Source organism: Pteronotus mesoamericanus, unplaced genomic scaffold (genome assembly GCF_021234165.1).
Source record: "Pteronotus mesoamericanus isolate MK-2021 breed Mesoamerican mustached bat unplaced genomic scaffold, CSHL_Meso_final contig_26, whole genome shotgun sequence".
NCBI classification, from domain to species: Eukaryota; Metazoa; Chordata; class Mammalia; order Chiroptera; family Mormoopidae; genus Pteronotus; species Pteronotus mesoamericanus.
In genome coordinates, this window is record NW_026555109.1 from 12172305 (window position 1) to 12200006 (window position 27702).

At 44.4% G+C, this 27702-nt stretch overlaps 1 protein-coding gene across 2 annotated transcripts; it reads right to left on the minus strand.

The window, feature by feature from the left end:
- On the minus strand, positions 1–27702 carry IRS2 (insulin receptor substrate 2). Of its 2 annotated transcripts, XM_054574389.1 has the most exons (3): positions 23175–27702; positions 11363–11586; positions 1–743 (listed from the first exon to the last, which is right to left on the minus strand). In XM_054574389.1, the coding sequence occupies exons 1-2, from the start codon at positions 27187–27189 to the stop codon at positions 11378–11380; spliced, it is 4224 nt and encodes a 1407-aa protein (XP_054430364.1). In that variant the 5' UTR covers positions 27190–27702; the 3' UTR covers positions 1–743; positions 11363–11377. The 2 variants fall into 2 exon arrangements, with proteins under 2 accessions (XP_054430364.1, XP_054430365.1); XM_054574390.1 differs by lacking the exon at positions 11363–11586.

The window sequence follows — 27702 nt, forward strand, 5'->3', positions numbered from 1 at the left end:
TTTTCAAAAGTAGGTTGCTTCAGTTACATATAATTATTATTTATTAATCCATCTTCAAAGTCCAATCTCAAATTTCATTCCCATTGAGAAATGTCAGTCCCACACCGGGCTCTGTCTGTGAGTAAACACGCAGGTACCTGGATTGGAGTCCCACAAGCAGCTGTGTACTGGAACCAGTTTAATAAGGCTGATGACCGCACTTGTGCCACATTCAGCAGAGAAACACAGGAGGTCCTGCGGGCCCCCAACCATGCAAATCCGGCTTTACCTGGAACTGAGGTAGCGCTGTGGTAGTTTTGAGTGTATGCCAGTAAATGCCAGATTTTACCACTTGAATGGGTATTGGTAGTATCGCCTAGCATGCTGAGGGACAAATTCGCTTTGCCAAAATGAAAGTAAGAAGGAATTAAGACACTGGCCACAATTTAAAAGGCCAATGCAATCATCCAATTTTCTTGAGAATAACTTCTTTAGCAATTGCATTAAAAAAAGAGCAAAACAAAACACGACACAAACAGCCCAAGGGTGAACGCCCCCTGTGGAAACAAGTGAGCAAGGCAGGTATTCTTGCCTTGTTGGTTCCATGTCTAATACAGTCACAGATGTTTCAAAACGAAGTAATTGCTCAGATCCAAAAGAAAAATTGTGAGCAGCTTCAGATTAAAAAAAATGCTGAGCCTCTTCTTTTAATGTGATTCTCTGAAGTGTGATATCATGGTAATAAAGCCGAGCAGATCTTCACTCTGAAAAAAAAAAAGAAGTCTGTAGTGACTGCTGCGAGGACAGAACAATCTTTAGTTAAGAGAAAATATCCTCCTGAACCTGCTTCTCTGATCTGTGTGACTTTCATAAAATGATGCACTTTGGGAAGCAAGCATTCATTCATTCCCTTTTCCAGAAATAAGTTTGATGGGTAAACACCTGTTCAGCTTCCCTGGAGGCAGAACTAATAGGGTAAGAGTGCCACTAAAGTTCATATTTTCAATTTAAGAAAACTATTCACATGTGCTTTTGTAAGTCATCCCATTGAACAAGAGACTGAGGCATAATCTACCCTTCAAAGAAAGGAACTCTGCGACCTAGCAGTGCCCCTCTAAGTGCCTGTATCTTCATTCCTCAAGGGGGAAAAACCCACTGCCTTCCCGAGAGAACTGCTGAGAAGATGAGAAAACACAACACGTGTTACAGTATACTGTAAATTATACTGCCTGTGCAAATGTGTATCATATGAAGAAAGTGGGAAAAGTTATGAGTTCACATTTCTGCCCTCAAAAAACCCTTCCAGTTAGATAATCTATCTTATTCCTAAAACAACCCAAGCTTCCAAAAGCTCCCACAATGACACACTTGGTTATATAGCCTTCTTCATATACCCACCTTCCCCATGTTCCAGGTTAAGATATGTACTCTCATGCTGAGCACAGTGGAGACATGGTATTGCTACCACCATTCCAGACTAAAGACTAACTCCTTTAACTTTGTCCAGTTTCCAACACTTTCATCATATTCTTACTTGAGACAGTCCTTCTTTAAGGGACAGACTTTGACATTTTACAGCACATTACCTTTTTAAAAAAAAAAAAAAAGTTTCTACGCTTTTTAACAAAAATACCGAATTGTTCATTTCACCGTTCTTCATAATTGCAGCTACTAGATTACACATGAGCCCAGCTGGTCATGCCCTGTCACAAGCAGATAAGTTTTCTTCCTTGTAGTTGCACTTATTTATATAACCTGTATTTCTGATCATTTAGAATTCTGCTCTAGATGCTCACCACACTCTCTGGTTTACTTCTTTGTGAATCTCATTCTTTTCTGTTCATCTTGAGTTTAGAAGACAGATCCCAGCAAGAGAGAAATTTCCAGTGTGTCCAACAACTGGGAGTGAGCATGTGCAACCACTTGGGCTCTGTACGCCAGGCAGTTCCCTGGTACAGACTATAAGCCCTGACTGCACTGTGTGTGTGGCCAGAACAAACAAAACCCTTTGAAGACAGGGTGCTGTCTATACACAACGGAAATATTGCATCTTTTCATGACTTTTTAAAATTTCCCTACAAAGTGACATTCTGAGGCAGTGCTAAGTAAAAAATCTTATTATTTTTAAAAAACCTTACTTAGGTCACTCCAAAGACTTAAGAGGTAAACTCTTCTGCAAATGAAACCTAACAAAAAACAGGACCCAAAATGTCCTCCGAAGGAAAGATGTGTTTTCCATCTATTTCATTCATTGTCATTTCCAGTTCTAAGACACTACAGTGAGAATCTGACCATTGTTCATATCCCTTAAAAAGCAAGCATTTGCTAAAACCCACTTGGGTTTGCCTCTCACCCTAAAGTGACTGCATACTCAGGTCTTGATTGTGAGGCAAACCCCACCCCCCCCAGAGGAGGTAATTCAGACCCTGTGGATGTGTATACAGGAAGATTCCTAGTCACAGTTTATTTTATTTTTACACTAAGGATTAGCTAAATTATCTCCTGTTAACTCTATCCCCATTATCTTGAAAACAGCTAAACAAGTTAAGTTCTTTAATTCCCCAAACTTAGAACACATAGCCATATAAATGAGTGGCTAATTATTGCTGGAAATTTACTTTCCATTCTCATCTGCAAACTCACAGAGCCACGGCCGTTTTTACTCCAGTTTCAAGGATGCTTTACTGCTATGAAACAAGTCCTATCATTACATGTTCATGAGCACTCATCAATTTGAACATATAATTTTATTTTCTGAAGTACAATTATCAAGACCTTAATTTCTATGCATTAACATTATGAAAGAAAAGAGCTGATAAAGGCAAAGAAATCATTCATTCACGCATTTATTCATGCAATAACCTTTCAAGATTAAAAAAAAAAAAATCTACTCTGGTGCAGGGCCTCACTGAGGCCCATGGGATATTGATGAGTGAGAGAGAATTCCCACCAGTGGGAGTCCCGTGACAGCTCTTCTCTCGGGAGGGAGTGAAAGCGGCCCTTTGAAATGTGTGCAGCACTCCGGAAACGCCTGGATTGTGAAGGACTGCCAGGCTGTGGTTACCAGCAAAGGAGAGAGCTATCCCAAAAGGAGCAACAGAAGTGAGGGCTGTCAGGGACCCAGTGATGCAATTTAATGTCGGGACAGTAAGGAACCCAACTCCCCAGGAGGATAAGCAGCCCCAGGTCTCCGTGGTATGGAACGGACAGAGACACGTTGGCCAGGGAGAGCCTCTGATGACTGGGCATGCACAAACTCATAAATACACACATATGTACGAATCATGGGGGCGGAATCTGTTCATGGCACCTGGGATAGGAGCAGGCAGGCTTGGTCCAGGGGAGCCAGAAAGAGGACGGCCACCAGCTCAGACAGTTGCTGGAGCATGAAGTGTGCAGTGCTTCCAACTCATTTTTAAATATAGAGATGTGCACTAGAGTAACCCAGTGTGGACGCAACCTGTCTCCTATTAGGTTATAAAACAACTGCTTTCCATGGACACCTAGTATCACTGCAAAGGGAAAAAGCTGAGACCTGTGAGCCTCATCATGGCCCATGGAACTTCAAGCCACACGACCCAGTGGCCTGCCACTGAAACACCTAAGCACCGACTCCTAGGACATTTACCCCCAGGTGAAGCACCCACACCAAACATAAAAAGACCTAGCCATCAAAAACAAGCCTTGCTGAGATGCAAGAGAAAGAAAGCGAGGAAAAGGCTGGGAGTACCCCCATATCAGACTGAGAAGACTATGGCTTGCTGAGCAAAAGGATTCCAACAAAAATCTGTGAAAGGTTAATACTCACTAAGAATGCACAGAGAAAAAGAGGGGTCTGTTTCAAAAATCTAACTACAATTTTTTAATGTTAGGGAAAGAAAGCCGGAGACAGAAGATATGTGCCTCAATGGAGATCTAAAGCATCCTTTCCAATCTGAGCCAGATGTAAATCTCTGGTGTGCATGTCATCAAGGACCCTGAACTAGCACCACAAGAAGGGAACCAGTCAAAGAAAAAGGAAAAGGCGGTGAGAAACTACTCAGGAAAGACGCCTGGGCTAAAAGCGTTAGCAGGTGGTGTCGCTCAGGCGCTTTCATCAGACAGGGGATCCCGACATCAAACCCAGGTCTGGAGGCCACTGGTAACCCCTCCCCAGATGACAATCCTCCATCCTCAAGAGAAAGAGGAGAGAGGCAGGAGCTGGAACCTAGGAAGGTGAACATACTTTTGCCTTTTTATTTACTTTTAAAGTAAGTTAAATTATTCCTCCCCTTGAAAATTGTTCTGGTTCATCCAGACTAGGAAAAAAAATGTCTTCTAACACCACTGATTTGACTTATTCAACCTTTAAATATTTATGCCTCCTAATGATGAGATTCAGCAAAATTTTATTTATTTTATTATCTATATTAATTCTAGTAGAAGCAAAGAACAAATGATTAATTTTAGGATCACTCCACACTGAATATTCATTAAGATGGGAGACATTCTTTGAATATGTTAGGTGCCGCAGCAAAACAAAAAAGAAATATAGCAAGAAGCACATGTTGCTCATGAATGCAATTATAGAACAACCTACATGGATTCTGCTCCTAGAGGTAACACATCTAAAAATAAACTTATTGATACTCATTGAATTTGTCATATAATTACAGTGTAATTCTGTAGTTTAGACATTGCTTTGTAAAGAATCCCATTCACAGAAGCACTGATCTAGAGTTATTTGATTTAAAACAAAACTTTCAGTTAAAAAGATTAAAGTTGTTCCATATGGCAGGTCATGCAGGCTAGCTACTCCCCATTATTTTATTTTTCTGCTCTTTCACATATGACCAATGATGTTCATGTATCAGTTATCACAATGTTGTCATAACTAGGGGGCCTAGTGATAATTCCACTTCTACTCCATTTAAAAGAGCAACCAGAATGCAAATGACGAGTAAAGGCGGGATCCATTAAGGACCAGGCCTTCTATATACCCTACTTTACAAGGAAGGAAGGAAGGGGGGTGGGGAGGGAAGACGGAAGGACTCTGACAAACTTTGTCATTAAAACAAATGAGAAAGCTCCCTTGCTGCACACACACAAATGTCAAAACACTAACATGCCATACCACCTGGGTGCTGGGCTCCATGATTCCAATCATATTAATGGACAATACAGTGAAACATCAGGTCTAGAAGGTAGAGCTCCACATACATTCCCATGTAGGGCTCCATGTAGAGATCAGGTAGAGCCCATGTTGCATCCCATGTAAGGCTCCATGCAGGCCCCCTGGAGCTCAATGCAGTTTCACGGGCAGCCCCACGTAGACAGAGTCCCATGGAGGGCTCCAAGGCACTGCTGAAGGGAACAGGGCCTCGTGGGCCTTTGGTAAGCAACACTGAACCAGTGTGCAAATCCATTCAGGAACATTTTCAGGCATATCTGAATTAAGAGTGCTACAGACACTGATTCGCATGACAAAATGAAACAATACTGTAAAAAAAAATTTTTTTGTAGCAACTATGATTAAGAAATAAACTCTTCCATGAGCCCAAACATGTCCTTCAGGCCTATTTAGACCTTTTTTGTTAAACATAGCATTATGAGGAAAAAATAAAACTTTTCAGTTACATGAGAAATTCCTAGAAAAATAAGCCTGATAATTCACTATCTCCTTACTTTACTGAAAGCAAAACATTCTTAGAATATACAAGGAAAAAGAAAAAAAAAAGTTAAGGTTGGGTGTGATAACAAACAAGCCAGAGATTCTAAGAAAAACAGTTACTGGAACTTTTCTTTTAAATTGGAAAAAAAATCACCTAAAAGGAAAATATGGAAAAACAAGTTCCCCAGGACAAATGGGGGCTGTAAATTACTTTACCAACCCTGCTTGTGAAAGATTTAAAACTTTCTTTTATATGAGCTCATCACTTCCACTGACAATTAAAATCATTTCATTCCGAATGCTTGTTATTAAAGAAATTTTCTAGCATCAAGTTGTAACTTGACGTTAATGACACAACATGAAACAGGATGAGACAATGAGAAAATCTAGTTTTCATATAAGGCTTGGGTTAATAAAAGGTATCTCTCCTTCTTTAGCTCCTGTTTATTCCTTCACATAAGACTTTGTCTTAATCACCAAAGACTAGAGTAACCAGGCCTCCTGGACTGTTAACTACTGCTCTTTACATTTCCTCCAAATGGTTATCTCTATTAATTTTATAGTTCATAGAACTTCAGCGGACTTTATATCAGAACACGAGTATTTGTTTCTTTTACATGCTTGTTCTTAAAAAGCTACCCTTCTTTGGTAAGGGTTTCCACCACACCTGCAGCAGCAGTGTCCCACATCTTAGGAGAAACACTATTATTTTTCAGCACAAAACACCCAGGAGGCAAAAATGCCCCCTGAATTACTGGTGGGCTCTTTTCTTAAATTATAAAGTGTTAACCTTTTCTAGGTAAAATCCAGGCGAAGGAGCATCAGTCATTTGCCCAAAGCCTTGGAGAAGGTCAGCAGGGAATGAGAGAGACCCCACGTTCACAGGGAACCTTTCTCACCGCTCCACCTGGGGCCACCGCTGCCACTGTCTGCAAACAAGGAGAGGGGGGCGGGGCCCGGGGAGGAGGGGGAAGGCGGTCTGCAGTTTTCACCTGGGGGCTCAGAGTTTACACATTTACATGGTCCTGTGAGCTCTTTATAAAACTCTCCCCAATGACACAAAACACTGCACAGACAATGAATTTCTGCTTTGTGGATCTGTCTCCTCTGCCAATCAAGGAGCTGGACCATGCCTATCTCCAGCATCTGGCACAATGTTTGTTTGGTTCTTATACAGCTTTGTTGAATTAATTTGAAACAAAAACCCATGTGGTCTGTGCCATTTCTCATAGGCAAAAAGGCTAAAAAAAAATATCTTCTAAAGGAGAATAAAACTTTAGAACTGGTTGAGGCCCAAGAGAAAAGACCTTGCCTGAGAGTGGTGTTCTAAGACAGAGGTCAGCAAAGTACGGCCAAATCTGGCCCATTGCCTGTTTCTACAAATAAAGTTTTACTGGAACACAGCCACGTTCATTCATTTGCATATGACTGCATTCACACTTTAATAGCAGAGTTGAGTGGTTGTGACAGAGACTGTATGCCCCACGACAAAAGGAAGACAATGAGAAGAAAGAACAGCTAATTTGTCAAAATAACACTGTGTATTTCCATCTGTATGTTACACCTGGAGACTAATTGATACCCCCTTGGAAAATTATCTGCAAGCTTACGTACTTTAGAAATGCAATACTATCTACTAAAAACCATGCTATCCAGTTACAGACCCTACTGAAAATGAGGAAGCAAGTCATGAAACAATTTATGAAGCCGGCACACTTTTGGAATTAATTTCCCCTACTTATGGTTCTTCTATGTGGCTTCTCATGCATGCATAACACAAAAGTACTGAATAACTCTGATTATTACTAAATATATCCCACACTACTACCGTCTCAACTTTAACAGAGGTAAAAAATTATACACATTAGATCTGCAATTCAAAAGGGCCCAAATCTTTTCTCTTTCTTAGGTCATTTGAAAATGTGAAGATAAGCATTACATGTCTGCCCTACAAAACAATAAGAATATTTGGGCTAAGTGATAATAACTTGCCTCAAAATTGCAAATATCATATGTACAATATAATTTTTCCCCAGATTTAACAACATTATACTTATGGTTTTATACTGATGTAAAAATATGTATTTTATTTACACTACAAAAATGTTTATGTTGCTTATATCTGAAGTTTTTAAACCTAAGTATTTTTTATGAAATTAAGGTAACATAGAATAACAATTTGTTCAAAATATATCTATCCCCAGTAGCTTGTTGTTTTATGTCATTACAAATGAACCTTTCTTTCAAAGGTTTAAATATTTAAAAGTTGCAATAGCTTTGTTTTAGTTTTATGATTCAATTCCTTTACTTTTTTTGCCATTGAAATTGAAATAAGTATTTTCTGAAGTCTAAAATTATACCCAATACAACTCAAATACCCTCTACAATATCACTGAATAAGTAACATACTTGTGCGTATACTTAAGGAAGTATACCCCTGGGATTCTAAAATATAATCTGATTTTTATACTTTTAACAAAAATGCAGTAATTTGAAAATAGGTGAAGTGCTTGTCTTTCATTCTAGGAAAGAAAAAGATTAAAGAAAAATTGCGTAATCCACTGCCATCCCCTATTCCCCACGCCACTGAGCCAGTGAGAGGGCCAATCCTCCTCCTAGAGCCTGAGCTTCCACTGGGCACAAATGCAGTGTCCTGAGCAGCCTCTGCTTCTAAAATGTGGGTAAATTCCCTCCTGGTGTAGGGTCTGTAAAATCTGCGTAATACAGGATGTCAGCTTTGTCTCTTGGGAGAAAGGCTGTATCTAACTTAAAAGCCCATGCACAAATGGGCACCCTTTGAGATGTACCGGTAAGGTCAAGGCTCAAGGTCAAACCCTACTCAGGAATGGAAGTGCAAACTCTGTGCCCCGGCATAGGTCAGAGTGCTCATTCCACAACGAGCCACCACAAAGGCATTCCTAGGAGCTTTGGAATGACTCAGGGCAAGCCGTGCCCACACCTTAAAACCACATGCTGGTTCCATGGCTCAAGAAGACGTGGGTGTGGAAACCCACTGGCCCCATCAGCTTTAGGGTCCTGAGGCCCAGGAACCACCACACCAGCCTGTTTTCACTTATGAAAATGGGGACATTATCCTTCTGCCCTGAATTTTTCACTGGGTCATTGTAAAACTACCAAATGAAATTTTATGTATAAAATTTGTAAATAAATAATATAAACAATTCACATATATTTTTTTCATATGCCACAAAGCACATGCTACTGGCATGACGTGCATCTTGTGGTTGGATCCTTTTGCTTTCTTCGTGCACCTTTAAATGATATACACATGTAACCACATGTTTTGTTTTGAACTACAAAGACTTCTTAAGCCCGCGGAGCCCTTTGCTGCCAAAGAAAGCTGGCTCCTCCCACCCTGTTCTTTGGGCTAATTTGTGGAGCCACAGCCGTGGTATCTTTGAGCACATTTGCCATCACAGCTTTTTCTTCATTCAAAATTATATCCATGAATGACATCACGAACAATTGCAAATTCAGGAGCACATAAACAACTGATGAATGCACAAAAACAATGGCAAATAGTTCCCGGAATAAAATGAATAAACTTGTTTTAATGGAAGAGAAGCAGAACAGAAGTAGAATTGTTTGTCTGGGGGTAACTCTAGGCCATGTAAAGCTAATAGTTCTCAAACGCCGCACAGCGCGCCTTGCCTAGCTGCTTTCTACACACCCTGTGGATGGAACAAAACGCCCGGACAGGGGCCGCATGTGTCCCTGGGCAGGCAGCTGCACAGAAAGAGAATGCGCAAATTCCTCTTCATGTCGCATGTGCCCAGCCTGTACGACGGCCCATCAGCTAGCTGGGCTCTGATTAGTCAAGGCACAGGGCACTGCCTTTCTGTTTTCTCTGGGTTATACACAAAGATGAACCAAAATAGATATTGACATTTAAACTCTTCTGGTGCAGATAAAGACATAACTGACCCGAGTCGGTTTATGAAATGTGCATTTTCCTCACAGACAGGCTAAAAGAAGAGTAGGGTCTTTTACAAGCAGCACACTAGCATTTTTTCAGGTTTTACACCCTTCGCTCCAAACTCACTCTATCAGCTATCAGCCCTTTCTTAAGGTGGACTTTCTATGAAATACGTATATAGACTAATAAATAACCAATCATTTTAGTTTCCAAACCAGCTGAAACATCAAATCAATTTGTTCTATAGGCTGAATTTAGCACTGCTTACAAGAAGGCAGAATATTCAAATACCCTGGGTAAGGGAGAGTTCGGAGTGAGAGGGCACACTGCTCAAGAGATTTGTCCGGTTTGTCCCAGGATTCCTCTTTCTCTCTCTCTCCTCTGCCCCTGCCCCTGCCCTGGCTTCCCGGCTTCCCGGCTTCCCGGCTTCCCAGCTTCCCTCCTTCCCTCCCTCCCACCTCCCCTTCCTTCCTTCCTCCTCCCCTTTTTTTCACAAAGGTACTGTGTTACCTAGAAAACACAGAACCAGGTAACAGGAGGCCTCTCAGCATGGCCTCAGCAGACCCAAGGTTAGACCTCCCTATCCTTGGTTTTTTCCTTAAAAGAATAAGAATAATAATAAGAACCTGCCCTTCAAGAAGGTTCTGAGAATTAAATACCATTTTAAAAATGTTTTATAAATTATAAGGTGCTTTAGGAGTATGTTTGTGTAATCAAGTATGCAGTTCTATGACTAAACACTTAACACTCTGATTTTGTTGTTTATCTTGTGAAAATTTCTGGCTGCCTTCCCTACTTCAATTACATCTCAGTATCTTCAATCCACTAGAAAACTTTTAGGTTTTTTCACATCTTATGTATTATTTTTGAAAAAGACATTGAAGGGTAGACATATACCTCGCTAAGTGAAAAGGCACTATGACAGAGTGAGATGGCCCCAGGAGAAAAGTTTTAAAATGCTCTATATATTGTTCCAAAGAGATCACAGTTCTCTTACACTGTTAAATATAAACTAACATCTTTACGAAGGCCGGCCAGGCTCTACATGGCCCCTTATTACTTCCTTCACTTCACTTTGACTCTCATCCATACCCCTCTTTGTCAGCCACATGGGTTTACTTCTTATCCTGGAACATAGACTATCAATCTTCTGCCCCAGGACCTTTGCACGGCTACTCTTTACACAGGTTTACTTCTTATCCTGGCACATACACTAGCAATCTTCTGCCCCAGGGGCTTTGCATGGGTACTCATTCCTTTTGCCTATATGGTTTCTCCCTCTAAATGTCTACAAGACTTGCTTCTTCACTGCATTCAAGTTGTTACCTTCTCCTTCTCTTCCTTCCCCACTTTATTATCTAGAGCACTTATTGCCACCTACAATACTTCGTATGCAGAACACATTTCAAAATTACGTTTATTTCCTAGGTTTCAAAGGTAGACTTAAAGACTCAGTACTTTGTTTTTCTCTTTTTAGCTTGGAAACCAAACCTTTTTCTTCTGTCCTGTACTTTAATATAGTTCAAATGAGTGAAATATTTTTTAAAAGTATTTAGGATGCAATAAATAGCCTCTTCGTAATGAAAAATAAGAAAACTTAACAATTTGGTTGAATTTGAAAGGTGAAGGCGTATCCAGCCCTTTCTGCTCCTATCCCTCCTGCCCCACAGCCCACCCTTCGGCTCTCCCAAGCAGGCTTTAAGTGAAGTTCCTGTCGTTTTTTTTTTTGCTTATTTCTTTTTTTCTGGAAAGAACAGATAAAAGGTGGTAAAAGGCAAGAACGACAGGAAACTCACCTGACACGGACTCCATCAGCCTGATGGGTTGGTAACACAGAGCTGCCCCGCCAGATGGGACTGCCCGCCTCCAACTACAGGGGCCGCTGTGGCGGAGGGCAGAGCGTCCAGCAGCGGCAGGTTTTCAGAACAGGCGGCCTTATGAGTGGAGGGGGCTGCTGGTGGCCAGGAGGCCTCCTCTGCACAGGAGGAGAAGGGGGCTTTCCTGGGCAGATCATGGATATCTGTAAAAAGGACGGGATACACGGTTTTTTAAAAAAGGCTTCAGAGCCACCTGCACATTATTATATGTGTTTCTTATGAAAACATAATCCTATTTGGAAATTATTAGGATGATTAAAATTAAGTAATTTTAAAGCATAAAATATAAAAAGAATGAAGATTACGTTAAATGTTTGTGGATTACTTATGAGAAAAATATTCATTAAAATCTAAATGTTTACTTTCTGTGGAAAGGCACAGTTGTGTGCAAGCAGCATATTAAACCCATTTTCAATGTGAGCTTTCTTACATGTGCAGCTCTGAATGCAGAGAAGAAGCGATGTCGACAGGAAGATATCATATCACACAGATTAAAGAGGAACTATCTTTCTAAAGCAACAGTTAAGGGTAAGCAGAGCAGACTCGGAATACACAGGTAAGGGAACCCATAACCCATCATTAAGAAGTTTCTGGAATACTACCATCGCCAACAAAGTCTGGGCACTAAGAGAAACACTGGGATAGTTATGAGGCAAGGCTGCCAAGAGCTTAGAGCAGACCAACCCCTAGGAGCTGGGACCCCAGCAACATCAAACCTATAGCTTCTCAGAGAAGAAAACTGATCCATAAATTTCAACCTCTTCGAAGTGGCCCCAAGACTGTGTAGGGAGGGGACTAAACATTTGAATGGTTCCTTCAGAACTTTCCAGCAAGTGCACCCACAACCCCAGCAGGGACATTCCACTCTTTGTCTTCTGCCAAGGATGCCTGACGAGCGGGCACCTCGTGAAGGGCTCACAGCGGCTGCCCAGAAACCAGCTTAAGTGCGGTACTGTCCAAGTTGACTACAGAGGTGCTGAGTGGCCAGAGGCTTGCTTCCGATTTCCCTGTAACCCCCCAGCAAGCCTACCCCTGTGCTGCTATACAATGACTTCTCAATAAATTGACTGGCGTAAATGCCAACCATCTTCCAGCTTTAGGAAATGGCTGAAGACCCCAGGACACCTGAAGATTCCAGCTGAACTGCGGAGACTCGAGTTGTGAAGATGAATGCTTATCACCCAGAGTTATTCCAGAAACTTAATTAAATGCTCCATGCTGGGGAAACTTGGATATTTTACTGCAGTGGTTATTTCATTTGGAACTAAGACTCCTAATAAACCAGCATTACTGATAAGCTAAACAGCAAATAATGATAAGAAGTAAAACAGAATTACGGTGATTCAGTTCTATGGCACCTTTAATATCTTGATATGACCCAAACACCAAAATGCCTTTTGGAAGCTATGTAAATGTTAAACTTTAAAAGAAAATGCTCATTTCAAAAATCTGCCAAAATAAATAAGATCTAAAGAATGTTTTAAAATTCATTAATGTTTATAAGTTTGTCAGGCTTTCCTATCTCATATATCCATACCATTCATTATTAAAGTTCTAAATTTGTTTTTGTTTACCCAAATAGTTCAAGTTAGGTTTCTGAAACTAACTATATAACAAATTTACGCTCCTGGATTTATAATACCATAAAGAAAAAAAAAGATTAGATCTTGCATTTTTGCAATAATGTATTTTTCTAAAGCACACCTGAATATTTTCAATTTATCCATTTATTTGAAGTCTACTTGATGAAGTAACAAAAGTTCTTTGCTGAGGTTTCACCAAACTTATTTGATATACATATAATGAGAAAAGCATATAAAAAGTTTATGGATTTGTTTAATTTTATTTACATACAAAAATGTGACTGTAGGTCACTTTTATGTTGGAAAACAATTTTAAAAAGCTACTGTCATATAAGAATAAAACAAGAGCATAACATTACCACAAATCACTTTAGTAATTTGTTTTTTTAAATGTATCCAGGCTGTGGTGTAAGAAACTGGCCACTAGTATCTTCCTTTCTAGGCATTTCTGTTGTCTTCTAAGTTCAAAAACTCCACAATGTCCACAGTATACCAGAGGGCTAGTACCTGCACTTCTAAACTTCTACCAAATTCAAGCTGCTCATCCCACTCTAATCCATGCCTTATTCAATCCTGCTTATTGTCCAGAACTCCTAAAGTATTATTTGCATCGTTTTTAAATTTAGTAAGAACATCCTGGCCTATTTCCAAACTTCTCCCTAACCTCACAGCTTCCCCAACTCATCCGCCCACCAAGGGGCTCTGGGGGCCCTGAACAAGGCGAGGGAAGCGGGAGGCCGGCCGGGTGTGCACTTGGCCCTGGCAGGGCCACAGCCGGGTGGAGGAACTCACATGATGGGTTTGGGGGTGGCCCCTACAACAGACCTGGGAATTCAAAGGCATCACACGGTGACTTACTTCAGTCCCTATTTTTGGTGACTCCCCACCACCAGCACCGAGCAGGGCAGCCAGCGCTCAATGCCCAGGTCCTCAGAGGAAGGCAAGATTTCACCGGGAGACTCCAAACCTCACCCAGGGGACAGCCTCCTGGGCTAATTTATGAATATTCCCTACAGAGCACATCAGAACCTTCACCCTGTCAGCTTTTCTACCTAACTTGGTAAGTGATCAACTGATACAATACTATAAGGGGGTTCTGAACTTTCCTTTCCTCTTAACCTGAAAAGTAGTTTCATCACTCCATTAATCCCTGATAGAAGGAAAAGGCCTTCCCTTATTTTGTTTGTCCTGTGTGGCAGACAGTCTCTAATCCCATGCCTGTTGTCAACAGAGATGCTGGGTACATTACTCTTGCACATTGCTTATAATGGCAGGCGCATGGCCCTGAGGCTGCCATCTGCTAGGGAGGAAGTACTCTCTCCGAGGATGCTACTGAGAAAAACAGCGAATGTAAACAAAACCCTGAGTCACCTGCCGGAGCACAAGGCCATCAATGCCTCATTACATTTCTGAAAAATACGGACAGCTTATGAATTTTTATGTTTGCTTAGGTCTTCTTTATTCTTTTAAACATGGGGTTAGAGTCATATCAGTAGAAAGGCAGACCTTCTGAAAAGCCATTTCTCTTCCTATAAAAATTCAGTTAAATGGTTTTCTCAAGAAAAAGAAATCTTTAGAAAAAGGGGCAGTGGTGAGATGACCCCCTCCTCAGAACACCTAGCAATAACTGAGGAGTTACTATGTCTTCTTAGGCAAATCCTAAATGGGTTGGTTTTCAAATAAACTCATTAAATAGGGTAACGGTACATTTCTAGAAGACTGTTCAGAATGAGGGGTATACAATATTCTACTCATAGAATAAATGCGTTGTAAAGACACCTCAAGCAGCCACAGAGACACCAGCTGACCCCTTCGATACCAGATCAGCAGCCCAGGGCAAACCAATCTACAAAGAGCAAGGGCTTACATTTTCCCAAACAGAGGCCTTTCAAATTGAATTCTCCCAAGAATTTTCTCTCTCCTCCTTTTTTTTTTAACAAGCACGCAAACGATCATGAGTGTTTACCAAACTTCATTCTTCTGCCTCATCAGTAACACTACTTGTACACAGTTGTGAGCAGCCCTGTTTCGCTGATTTACACCATGCTCCTCGTTAAGGGGCCTCCGCGCCCTCTCTTTCCACTCACTAGCGCACCTGGTCTATGCGTCAAAGCATTTACGAAAATGTTCCAAAGTAAAATGATGGAGAACACTTCCCCAAATACTAAATTGTTCAAGAGGGCACAGGCCACATCCTGGGAGAAAGTTATTCATCACTACACAGAAAACTCACAGAGACAGAGAATTCCCTACTCTTTCTTGATAATATTTACAAACATCTCTACCAACTAATTAAATCAGTGACCTTGAGAAAGACACTCGACCTCCCTTGGGCTCTGTTTTCACAACCTTAAAATAAGTTACATTATACCAATGGTTCCCAACCCTTTCCCCTCAAAATAATCTTGTATATATATTTTTTTTCTGAGTGTCACCACACTGTGTGGAAAGAGTTTCAATGTATTTGGTGGGGGTGGGTGGGGGGTAGAGGTATCTTATCAGGTAAGATATACAGTTGCGTTACTGAAACAAAAAGGAGAAGGAGTATCAATTTTCCATGTTCCAGAGCACTAGAAGTTCAGGAAGTGAGACAGGAAACCCCCAGAACAGATGACCATCCAACCACTTCACTGAACCCTAAAATTCACTGACAAAATGAGCCTTGAAAGTAATATCAAATCCTAAGCTTTTCAAACTGGCAGGTGTAAAAACTGGTTTAAAAAAATAGGAGGCTTTCCTTCAATGTCCAGTCTTTCCAATTAGAAATCCCCATTTTCCTCTGAATGAATAGTGCATAAAGAAGAGAAATTAAGTAACTATTAGCCAAGTGAAATAAAAAAAATGTTAACTTGAAAGTTGCCTAAGGTAGAGTCTACACTAAAATGTTAATGTAACTGTTGCATAGAAGCTTCCAAAGCAGATACAATGTGTCTAGGGATTGGAAGCTGGTACCAGGTGGAACCGGAAGAAAACGCTGGTGGAACATCTTTGCATAGTTAAGCCCAACGCTACTCCTTGTGGCTCCAGAATCCTGGGGAAGTCACTGGACCTCTCCAAGCTGCAGGCTCCTTATTTCAAAAAAGAAAAAAATGGCAATCCAAGTGGCCCCGCCTCTGTCGTACAGTTTTTGGAGTATTGCATGACACTACACATATGAAAATGCCCTAACACTACAAAGTGAAGAAAACACCTCTTGAACTTTAAATAATTATTTTGCTCCAAAGGGGAGAGGGGTTTGTACTTACCTTTTTTCCTTATCTTTTAATATTGATCAGAATAATGATTATATTTTTATCACCTCCAATTTCAGTAGCATTCTTTCAAAAATCCTTCATTGCCCACCAAGTTCTGGGATTGTTAGTTATAATTTGGAGGCAAAAGATAAACTGATTTAAATAATTACTTTTAAATTTGTAAAGATAAAGCACTGTGTTACATTCACAAATATGGAGTGGGGCAAAAGTCGGTTTACAGCTGTGAGTATGTGAAACAGAGTTTATTCTTGTACTATTATTTATTTTCCATACAAACCACTGTAAACCTATTTCTGTCCCACCCTGTATTATAAGTTATCCATTAATACTATGCAAAAGCATAAGCCATTCTTCATAGAAACATGGATTTTAAGGTAACCATTCAAATCACTTCTATAATGAAATCTATTATAATCCCTATTTTTACACATTGAAAAATTGAAATTTAACACTACCCCATAATCGTTCACTAAAGTATTTATATCAATACCATATGGATAGATTAAAATATACGACGATAATTACACTTCAGGTTATAAAGTTTTATCATAATTAGAGAACACATCATTCTTTGGTATTTGAGTTTCAGTTATGAAAACCTCCACATCAAACCTCTTAGAGCAGGACTACAGAAACACATATACCCTACCCTAAAATATTTATTTCTAGAAAATGTAATGCTCTTTAAAATCAATATTAAAAACCCAGTGTTTACAAAACGCTATGCATGTGATCATTTATCTTTAAAGTATATAATGAATTATAATATTTGACCAAATATTCCAAATTTCAGTAACAGCATGGTAAGTAAGAAGTATTTTATAAATTTTGTCCCTGTGTATAAATACTGCATATAGCATAAGAAAACTGGACCAAGTTTGAAGATACATCTTCTTGACCAAGTTTCATAAAGTCTGTGGACATGTGTAAGTAACTGTACAAATTTAATATTTTTCTAGCCCAATAGAAATCAGAATCCTTAAACTATTTTATCATGTGTAAACAAGCAGTTTATCAGTTTTACCAAATTATATTTCAGCACAGTTCAATGAATTCAGTTCTAATACAATACAGAAAAGTATCTTGTATTTTCTCTACTAACAAAGCAATACACAACACAAGCTCTAACTCCCTCTAGTCAAACTTTGTTCTATGTCTTTTATTTTAGCGCACAGTTAATATAAGTCTCTGTAGCTATCTAGAAAAAAATCAAGTAAGTAGCAGTTATCAACCTGAGCATTTCCTCCACCTTGAGTGACGCCTTCACCAGTTCACAAAAAATCTACCACTGAACTCTGTCTCCAGTAATCTACCCTGAATGATTCAAAATATCCACTGCAATCTCAAAGAACACATTCAAATGAACAAAATTAAAACAAAGAAAGAGTGTTACCATCTAAATTTGGATAGCACTGTTTCCACAAAACCTGACACTGACAAGGAGCATGAACTGATTTACGGAGATTCAGAAATTTTCTTCATTTATTAAAATGCCAGCATGAAAATGCCTTGCCCAACTTGCACAGAAATACACACTGTGCTCCTGTCTGTAGTAAAGTCTGCAGAGAATTCACCATTACAGTGGCCTCGGTGAAGAACTGGCTTTGGGGCAGGGCACAGCGCTTTGCTTTCCTCTGAGTATTTCCCCCACTCTACTTGGCAATGCAGATAAAAGAGTAAAGTTACATTTTCCCTTAAGTTTCTAAGGTGAAACGGGAACACTTGATTCTGTGCTACCCAAAAAAACAAAACAAAGAAACCTCTCCACTTGCCAAATCTGATACCAAAAGTTAACTAGCTCTTGGAACTATGCTTCTACAGAAAATGCATTAGTGGGAATTCTAACAGAAAACCCATTATACCCCAGCTGTTACTAAAACTTCAAGTTCTCCACTTCAGAAAGAGCTTCATTTTGATACTAATAGTTCAAAAGAACATAAGACATTAATTATCTATTAAAATTTCTTTTAGGGGGAGGGGGTCTGTGGAAGAACAGAAGAACCAAACACCAGAGGTTTTCCTACTGTGTTTGACAACCAACCAAATCAAAACAGTGCAAGAGTGCCCACCCTAATTAAATCAACCCAAAGAATGAAACTCCAGGCTTGACAATATCTCTTAATATGTAAACAAATCAAAAAAGGTAATCAAAAGTATGGTCTTAGTATAGTTTCAGGATTACCACGCTATTTTCCTTGTTAATTTACTATGTAATTTAAAACACTCCTTCCTTACAATTGATAATTATCTATGAAAAAAATCTCAGGTTAAATAAAGAAGGGAAAAAAACAATGGTTCTTGGAGACTGAGGTGGAACCAGCAATCAAGCAGAAAAGGCAAACATTTAAGAAGGTATTGATTGCCTCCATTTTTAAAATTAAAACACCCATTTACAAAAGTGTCTTTCCTGTATGTTCTCATAATTTCAAGGTAGTAAGTATCAATAGCATCACTGGATATATCAGCACATTTACTTGGAGGATCTTAAACACTCTTAATGTTTACTATCTCTTGGACCTTCCAGTGACCCAGTGACACAGAAGGGAGAGGCTTATAATTATCCCATTTTACAGGCAGAGAAAGTGAGAAAAAGGGATTAAATGGTTTCCATCTAGTCACACAATGGCTCATTAAGATCAGCAACTAGAAACCCGGTTTCCTGATTTCTGGTTTAGTGTTCCACAGGCGGTGCATGCTTCCTTCTGCAAAGTACTAATTTTGTAAAGGTTTCTCTTTTAATAAAGAAAATAGAACAAGTCATGTGACTTTCATTCACAAAAGCCTGTGTTTTTTTTCCTTAAGTATATTTTATTGATTATGCCATTACCATTGTCCCATTTTTTTCCTCCCCTTTATCTCCCTCTGCCCTGCATCCCCCCCCCCCCCGCTTAGTTCATGTCCATGGGTTGTACATATAGGTTCTTTGGCTTCTCCATTTACTATCCTGTTCTTAACCTCCCCCTGTCTATTTTGTCCCTACCAATTATGCTTCTTATTCCCTGTACCTTTTCCTCCATTCTCCCTCCTCCCTCACCCACTGATAACCCTCCATGTGATCTCCATTTCTGTGATTCCATTCCAGTTCTAGTTGTTTGCTTCGTTTGTTTTTGTTCTAGTTTTTTTAGGTTCAGTTGTTGGTAGTTGTGAGTTTGTTGTCATTTTACTATTCATTGTTTTGATCTTTTTTTTAGATAAGTCCCTTTAGCATTTCATATAATAAAGCCTTGGTGATGATGAACTCCTTTAACTTGACCTTATCTGGGAAGCACTTTATCTGCCCTTCCATTCTAAATGACAGCTCTGTCATTGGCACCTTAGTTGTCTGTTCCTGGGAATAGTGTAGGAGCAGTGCACATTATTGTCTTATTATGACAAGAGCTAGCCAGCTAAAACAGAAAAACATGCACAACAGAAAAAATATAGGGTGTTGGTTTGTCAAGCAATCTCACTGGCGTTTTAAAAGTGTTCAAGTTCTTTGCTTTAAGACTTCAACAGGCAATGCTTTTAAACATAAGTCATGACTGTATTGTTCCTGTAAAAACATTTCTCTTATTCCACTACCATAGGATATGAATAAACAGTCCCTTTTATCAAACAAAATTTAAATACAGATGCTTTCAGTGGCAATTCTTATCTAATCTGCCATGTACACACAGAAAAAGCAATTTTAGAATAAAAATCCCACTAAAGGAACATTAAAATAGCATATTTTATGATATGCACCAGTCTATAAACAAAACACAAAAATATATAAAAATTATTTTTAAAAAGCAGTTTTATAGCATAGCAAATCAGTAATGTACTTCTACTTCAACAACAACACACTAACAGACTGGTGCAATTTTTCTACATATACACACACAAAACGCATGGGAAATAAACTTCCCCTGCTCCCAAATGAGATGCACAGTTTAGAGTAAATGTTTATTTTCTCTGGGCTAATATATTTATATTATTTACATAAACCTACCCTTAGCATTGAAACCCCACCCCATTCCCAATTCTATTGTAAACAACTATCAAACATTGCGGGAACCTTAATCTTTGTCACCACTTATGCAAATACCAAACACTACCCAAGTGACCCTAAATTATTCTGCAGTTTTTCCATGCAGAACCCAAGAAGCTCGATGTGGAAACAAACATATGCCACTTCTGAGAGCCAGGGCACTGCACGCAATGACCCAGGAAGTTCTTTTTTATTTCATCTTCAAAGAAATCCTTTGCAAGTCTTCCTTTTAGCAGTCACTCTCTCAGAGGACACTAATGTCCTGTGAACTTCTTATTTATGAGCACCCCAAACAAATGTCCATGGGCATACATGAGTCAGATAAAAGTGGATGTCCATTCCCAGTTTCTAAATATTCCCCTGGCCTCACAGACCACAATTCAGCTTCCACATTAATTAAGATGACACACTCCTCTTTCCTATTCGACTATTCTCTGTGTTCAAATGAGTTTACTAGAAGTCCATTTAGCATGTGGTCCAGTTTTTAAAATGTGGTTTTGGCACAATGTATCAATTGCATTTATCAATTTTGCTTAAAAAGAGCCCTTTTCCTCCTTAAAAGAGTGTTTACCAGCACGCCCACACAGACTTTGGAAAAACAGCAACCAAAATGATCTCTCATCTTTGTTCAACCACCATGAAACATACAAACTGCTTTTTTGATTTCAGAATCCTGAATCCTATAGGTTGAAAGGAATTTTATACTGGTGGGAAACCTTAAACAAAACAAGCTAAATCAGGTCTCTAACTAAACTTATCTCTTGCAGTTTAAAATTTTCCCTAGTCTGAAAAGGGCATTATATCATACATGAATCACATTTCTGAATGTGTCTACATTATCAGAAAGGCCTCGAATCCTTTTAGGCCTGCAGACGCACACTCCAGCTCACTCCTCCTGTTACTGAAAGAACCCACTCCTGGGGCCCTCCTGAATCCAGTCCAGGTTTTAACCGCCTACTTCACCAAAAGCAGTAAAAGGTGTTATGTTCTCAGACTGTTTTTCTGATTAGAATCAGATTTCAGCAAAATGTACTTTCATGTTCACTGTGGCATATACCCATTTGGGCATACCAAATAAATTTGTGTGTGTATGTATTTTTTGCCCCAGTTAATTCTAGTTATGCTGGTGGGTTTGTATGGTCTATGTCTGGAAAGGCAACTAATCTTTAACTCCCTGACACGCTAACAATTTTTCAGGGGTACCTGTAGTGCTTATTGTAACTCCAAGTAAAGTGACCTTCAGCTGAGAGTCATCATCTATGGGACACATTCTGAAAACTTCCAAGTGACTTAATTAGATGCTGAAGCACCACACTCCTGATAATTCTGCAATTCTTTTCATCTTTTATCCTATGGTTTTAATAAAAACATAAACAGCTTTTCTTCTATTACATTAGAATAACTGGGTATTTACCCTACAGCTACAATTTTAAATCCCATGGATATTATCAAACATATGTGCATTTAGACAGCATTAAACTGGTCTGTTTACTTTAAGAACAAAAGGCATATGGATCCCCAAGCCACCTTGATCATCATCTTGTTGAAACCCTATGCAGGCTATTGACCTCAGGCAAACACCTAGGAAGGCATCCTCTACCATGTGTTCTGTGGTTCCCACAGAGCCTCTATCTTACTAGCAACCCTGCACAGAACCAGCTACAAAATTAAAGAAGAAACTCTCTTGAACATCCCCAGCCCCTTTATTTCTCTCCCTCCCCCGTCACCATTCAAAGTTTGAGACAGTCAGAATGCACCACCAGCTGCAAAGCAAGCAGTCTCTCTCTCCTCATGGATATTTGATGAGAATGTGAAGAACATACGGGGCCCCATCCTATCCAATTGTTCTGGAAAAGCCCCATGTTGCTGTCTTCATTTGTTTTCTCTAAAGCACTGATTCTAAATCCTGGCTCCACATTATCATCTGGGCAACTGAAAAATGCTCATGCCTGGGCTCTGCCCATTGGATGTTTTACCTCAATATGTCTGGGTGAGGCCCAATAAGTAATTTCTCACATCTCCTCAGGTGAGTCTAACCTGGGGCAGCGTTCTCAAAGGATGGTCCCCCAACCAGCAGCATCAGCACAACCCCTGGACTTCTAAGAAATGCACATTCTGGGCCACGCCCCAGACCCACTGCATCAGAATCTCTGGGGCTTTACACAGCTTGGCCACCCTGGTGTTGGCAGACTCTCCAGGTGACTCCCAGATATTTTCAAGTTTGAGAACTTCTTTTAAGCTGTTTCAGCAGTATTACTATTTCAGCTTCTTTAGGAAAAAAAAAAAGTCTCTGAGAGAAAAAGCCCCTATAGTTTGTGTGTAAACTATAAATGGTTAATTGTTCCCTTTAGCAGACACAAAAAATGGATGTTCATTTCCTAAGTGACTTTTGGGCCTGTTTTTAAAAACTTTAGGCTCAGCGAGAATCAGCTGGGGCGTGGCTCCAGGAGGACAAAAAGGGAAGGTTACCAGCCGGGGAGCAGTCAGCAAAGCAGGGCCCTCCTAGCAGAACCTTCCCACTCTCAAACCAAGAAGGCTGTGTTTGCTGCCTCTTAGGGGTGGTGACCGGGGGAGCATGTCCACTGTTAACAGATGGGAAGAGGACTGTGGGAAAGAAGAAACGTGTTGGGCCAAAGAAACAAATAGTTGCCTCCTGAGTAGGAAGCTTCACATTCAACTCAAAGGTGACCTGACTGCTTTTGGCAAGGTCTTTGGGGAAACAGGAGGACACAGGCGCCGAAAGGAAAGAAAACAAAACAAGAAGCCAGGGCCAAAATTTTGGCATTTAGGTCAAGCTACCAAAAAAGAGAAAAGGAATGAACCCACAGATGCTCAGCCACTTTCCCACCCTCCCTCTCACCAGCCACAAGCTCAAAGGGCCTCACCTTTCACAATGGTGGCCTCCTTCAGGTGATGGGACAAGAAGTCGATGCTGGCGTAGGTGTTGGAGGGCAGGGCTCCAGGGCCTGGCCCCCCACACACCCCAGCAGCACTGCCAGCCCCCACAGTGCTGATGAGACCCCCAAGGCTACGGGTCCGGCCCCAGGCGCTCTTGTCGCCAGGCTGGGGATGCGGATGCTGCTGTGGATGTGATTGCGGGTGCTGCTGCTGGGATGGCGAGGACCCTGGCTCGTCCCTCACATCGATGGCGATGTAGTTGAGGCCATTCTGGAAGCCAGCAGATGTCTCCCTGCGCATTGGAGAGCTGCTGCCCCCAGGGCAGCCAACCAGGCCCCCGGGCTGACCTGGTGTCCACGGCCGCGCCTGCTGGGGGAGCTGTGGTTGCAACTGGCGGGGGGAGGGAGGGGGCTCGTCGCCCCCACCGAGGACACTGCTGCCACCCCCTTCGCTACTTTTCCTGAGAGAGACATTTTCCACAGAGGCCGAGTTGTGCCGCTTTGGGTTGTGGGCAAAGGATGGAGACACGGGAGTCACAGTGGTGGTTGAGGAGAAAGTCTCAGAGCTGTGGCGGCGGCGACCCCCTTGTGGGTCTGCACGGATGACCTTGGCCCCCCGGTGTGGGTCTGGGGGCTGGCCAGCCTGCAGAAAGGCCTCAACTCCAGACACCTGATCCATGAGACTAAGCCTCTTCATGCCAGATGTGGGGCTGGTCACGCGGGCACCTTCTGGCTTCGGGGGGGCCACAATGGGTTGTGGCGGGGTGGCAGCCACGCCAAAGGCCATCTCGGTGTAGTCACCATTGTCCCCAGTCTCTGAGGACGAAGAGGAGGCAGCGCTGGGGCCCTGGGATGTGGATGCAGGAGGCAGGCGGTACAACTCTCCTGGGGAAGGTGGGGGCGGTGGCTGTGACTTCGAGGAAGAGGGGGCAGCAGGGCGTGGGGGCAGTGGCGGATACCGGGAGGAGGCCTCAGGAGACAGGAGGGCATCCAAGGAGCCCACCCTGTCGCCAGTCTGGGTAACAGGCTTGGGTGACTTGGGCGAACTGAAGTCGAGGTTCATGTAGTCAGAGAGCGGGGAGCGCTGCCGGCTATCGCTGCTAGTGCCTGGGGTGCCAGAGCCCAGGGATGAGGCTGGGCTGCTGGCAGACAGCAGCGAGGAAGACGAGGCCGCCGAAGCCAGCAGTGGAGGGGCAGGTGGCGACAAGCGTGCTCCCGCCTCACCAAAGTCAATATTGATATATTCGCCTGGACTCTTGGGCTCTGGCGGTAGAGGGTACTCGTGCATGCTGGGCAGGGTCTGAAGCCCCTCCAGGGACAGACGTGTGGGCCTCACTGCCCGGCAGCGCTGGTTCAGGAAGCCCTCTGGGCGGCTACTGCCACTGCCACTAAGCCTCCCTGGAGAAGGCACTACGGAGTGAGGAGGCTGGGTGTGCCCACCACCGCTGACCCCAGCCACGAAGACACTGGCTGACTGCGTGGTCCCCACGCCGCTGGCCTGAGGCTCCAGCCTCTCCTCTTCCAGGATGCGCCCCACGGGGGAGCTCATGAGCACATACTGGTCATTGTCCCCATTGCAGGCGTAGGGCGCTTTGTAGGAGCGCGGCAAAGAGCTGTAGCAGTAGCCAGGGACGCCCCTGAGCATCTCTCCACCGCCGTGCAAGGCTGCTGAGAAGAAGTCGGGTGGAGTTTCTGAAGTGCCCGCATCGCTGGGGGACATGTTGAGGTAGTCCCCGTTGGAAAGCAGCTTGCTGTCGGTGTTCTCCATGGACAGCTTGGAGCCACACCACATGCGCATGTATCCACTGTCCTCGGGAGAGCTTTCGGCCGGGGAGCTAGCTTTGTAGCTGGCCCCGTTCTCTGGAAAGGCCCTGCCCACCACATTGGCAGGTGCCGGCACTGCAGGTCCGGTGGGGGGCAAGGCTGCAGCAGCAGCCCGTGGCTGCAGGATCTGCTTAGGGGCAGAAACACTGGTGGGGCTCATGGGCATGTAGTCGTCACTCTTGCAGCTGCCACTGCCACCACCCATGAGGGCCACGCCAGGGGTCATGGGCATGTAACCATCATCCGTGCCCAAGTTACTGCTGGAGCTCCTATGGGACCCGATCTCAATGTCGCCATAGTCTTCGGGATAAGGGTGGTAAGCCACTTTGGGAGATGATGTCGGGCACGATGGGCACAGGCGGCCAGAGCTGCCAGAGAAGGTGGCCCGCATAAGAGTGTATTCATCCAGGGACGCGGAGGAGGGCTGGGGCACTGGCCGCTGCCGAGCAGGTGTGGTCAGGGAGTAAGTTCTCTTCCTCAGCCCTCTGTCCAAGTCCTGAGCTCCGTCCCCTGAGACTCGACGGTAGGGGCGGCCACAGTGGCTCAGGGGCCTGTCCATGGTCATGTACCCGTATAGCTCGCTTCCACTCCCCTCCCTGGCCGGGGGTGTCTCGGCGATGGACTCAGGCGTGTTGCTCCTGTGGCTGCAGAAGGCTCTCAGATCCCCAGGGCTGGAGCCGTACTCATCCAAGGACATGAAGCCGGGATCGCTGGGGGAGCCAGAGGCTGAGGCGCTGCCACTGGAGGGCCGCTGGCTCGTGTGGTGGTGCAGGGGATGCTGCAGGTGTGTGTGCGGGCCCGGCGGCAGTGGGTAGGAGCCCGAGCCATGCCCGCTGCTGGACGACAGGCTGCCTGGGCTGGTGGCTGCCGGGGGTGAGTGCGCCACGGGCATGGACATGGAGCGGCTGTGTTGCAGGGCGCCCCCTGCCGGTGGCAACGTCACCTTGCTCGCGCGGCTGCCGCAGCCGCCGCTTAGGGTGTGCGAGCGGCTCAGGGGCGCGCGCACCGGCCCAGGGCTCAGGGGGCTCCCAGCTACCGACACGGGCCTTCCGCCTGCCGCCCCGGTCCCCGCCGCCGCGCCGCCATCGCCCTCGCTGGCCGTGCGTACCCGGCATGAGTTGCATTTGGTGGCCGGCGGGGTGGCAGCCAGGCTGTCGGTGCGCGAGCGGCGCACCAGGCCCGTCTGGCTGGGGGGCAGGTTGACCAGGTGGTGGTGCCGGCGAGCGCCGGGGACGCTGATGGGATGCGTGGCCGAGGAGCCCGACGACTGGCTCTTGCTGCGAGGCCGGAACTCGAAGAGCTCCTTGAGCGCTTTCATGGCCTCCAGGATGGTCTCGTGGATGTTCTGGGCTACCACCGAGTCGTCGGCCTGCATCCACAGCTCGCCGGGGCCGGTGACAGCTGAGCGACCCACCTCGATGAAGAAGAAGCTGTCCGAGTGGCCGCATCGGCGGATGTTCATGAGCTGCAGCGTCACCGACGGCTGCTCGCAGTTCAGCTTTACGAAGCCTATAGTGCGCGCAGACAGGCACAGGCGGTAGACGCCTGTCAGGTTCTTGCTCTGGCCCAGACCCTTGGGCTTCAGGTTCACCTGCCACACCTCACGGTAGGCGGCCGTGGCAGGCGCCACCAGCCCGTAGCTGTCATCGGCACCGGCCGAGCCGCCCAGGACGCCGGGCAAAGAGGCACTGCAGGACCCAGCGGTCACGGCGGCGGGGGCCAAGTCGCCGGCACCAGCGCGGCCCTCACTGACCAGGTCGGTGAGCGCGCGGTACCAGCCCTCCTGCTCCTGCTCGTTCTCGGCTGCCACGGCGAAGTACTCGTCCTTGGTGTAGAGGGCGATCAGGTACTTGTGCTTGGCGTCGGCGCGCTTGTTGATGTTCAGGCAACAGTCGAGCGAGATGACCCGCTTCGGGGCGCCCGCCTTGCTCCGCCACTTCTTCTCGCTCTCGTAGTACTCGAGTCGTGGCGGCTGCGGCGCCGGACCCCCACCCGCTGTCGCCTCTTCTCCGCTTGCGCCGGGCCCGCGCAGCACGAAGAAGCGCTTGTGGCCGTGCTTCTGCTTGCGCAGGTAGCCGCACTTGCGCACGCTGTGGTTGTTGTTGTTGTTGTTGTTGTTGAGGTTGGGGCCGTCGCCGCCCGCCGGCCCGGGGGGCCCAAGTAGCGGCGGGCTCGCCATCGCGGGCACTTCAGGCCGCGCTGCCCAGCCCGGCGTAAAGGGGCTCGGGGGCAGCAGAGGGGGCGCAGGCGGGGGTGGTTCCCTCCACCCCTGCTCGTCCTCTCGAGCCCGCGTCCCTTGGGCCCAGGAGGTGGGGAAGGTTCGGAGAGGCCCGCGGGGGCCGGCGCCGAGCGGTGGCGCAGCGCCCTCCGCGCTCCGGGGCCCCAGAGGATGCCCAGCGCCGGCGGTGGCCGCCTCCTGGCCCGGCTGCCCGCGGCTGCTGCCTCTCGGGCGGCGCCTGGGGACTCGCTGGCTGGGTGGAGAGTCGGGGTCCCCAAGTCGAGGGGCCGAGACTAAGGCTCGCACGGCCGCACCAGTCCCGCCGCCGCACGGCGCTCCGGGGTGCCGGGGTGCGCCTGGGCACTCGGGGTCCGTGCCGTTGCCGGAGCTGCTGCTGCTGCCAACGGCGACCCGGGCTCGTCGCCGTCCCCGCCGCACAGTGAGTAACACATCGCGCACCGAGTGACTGAACTA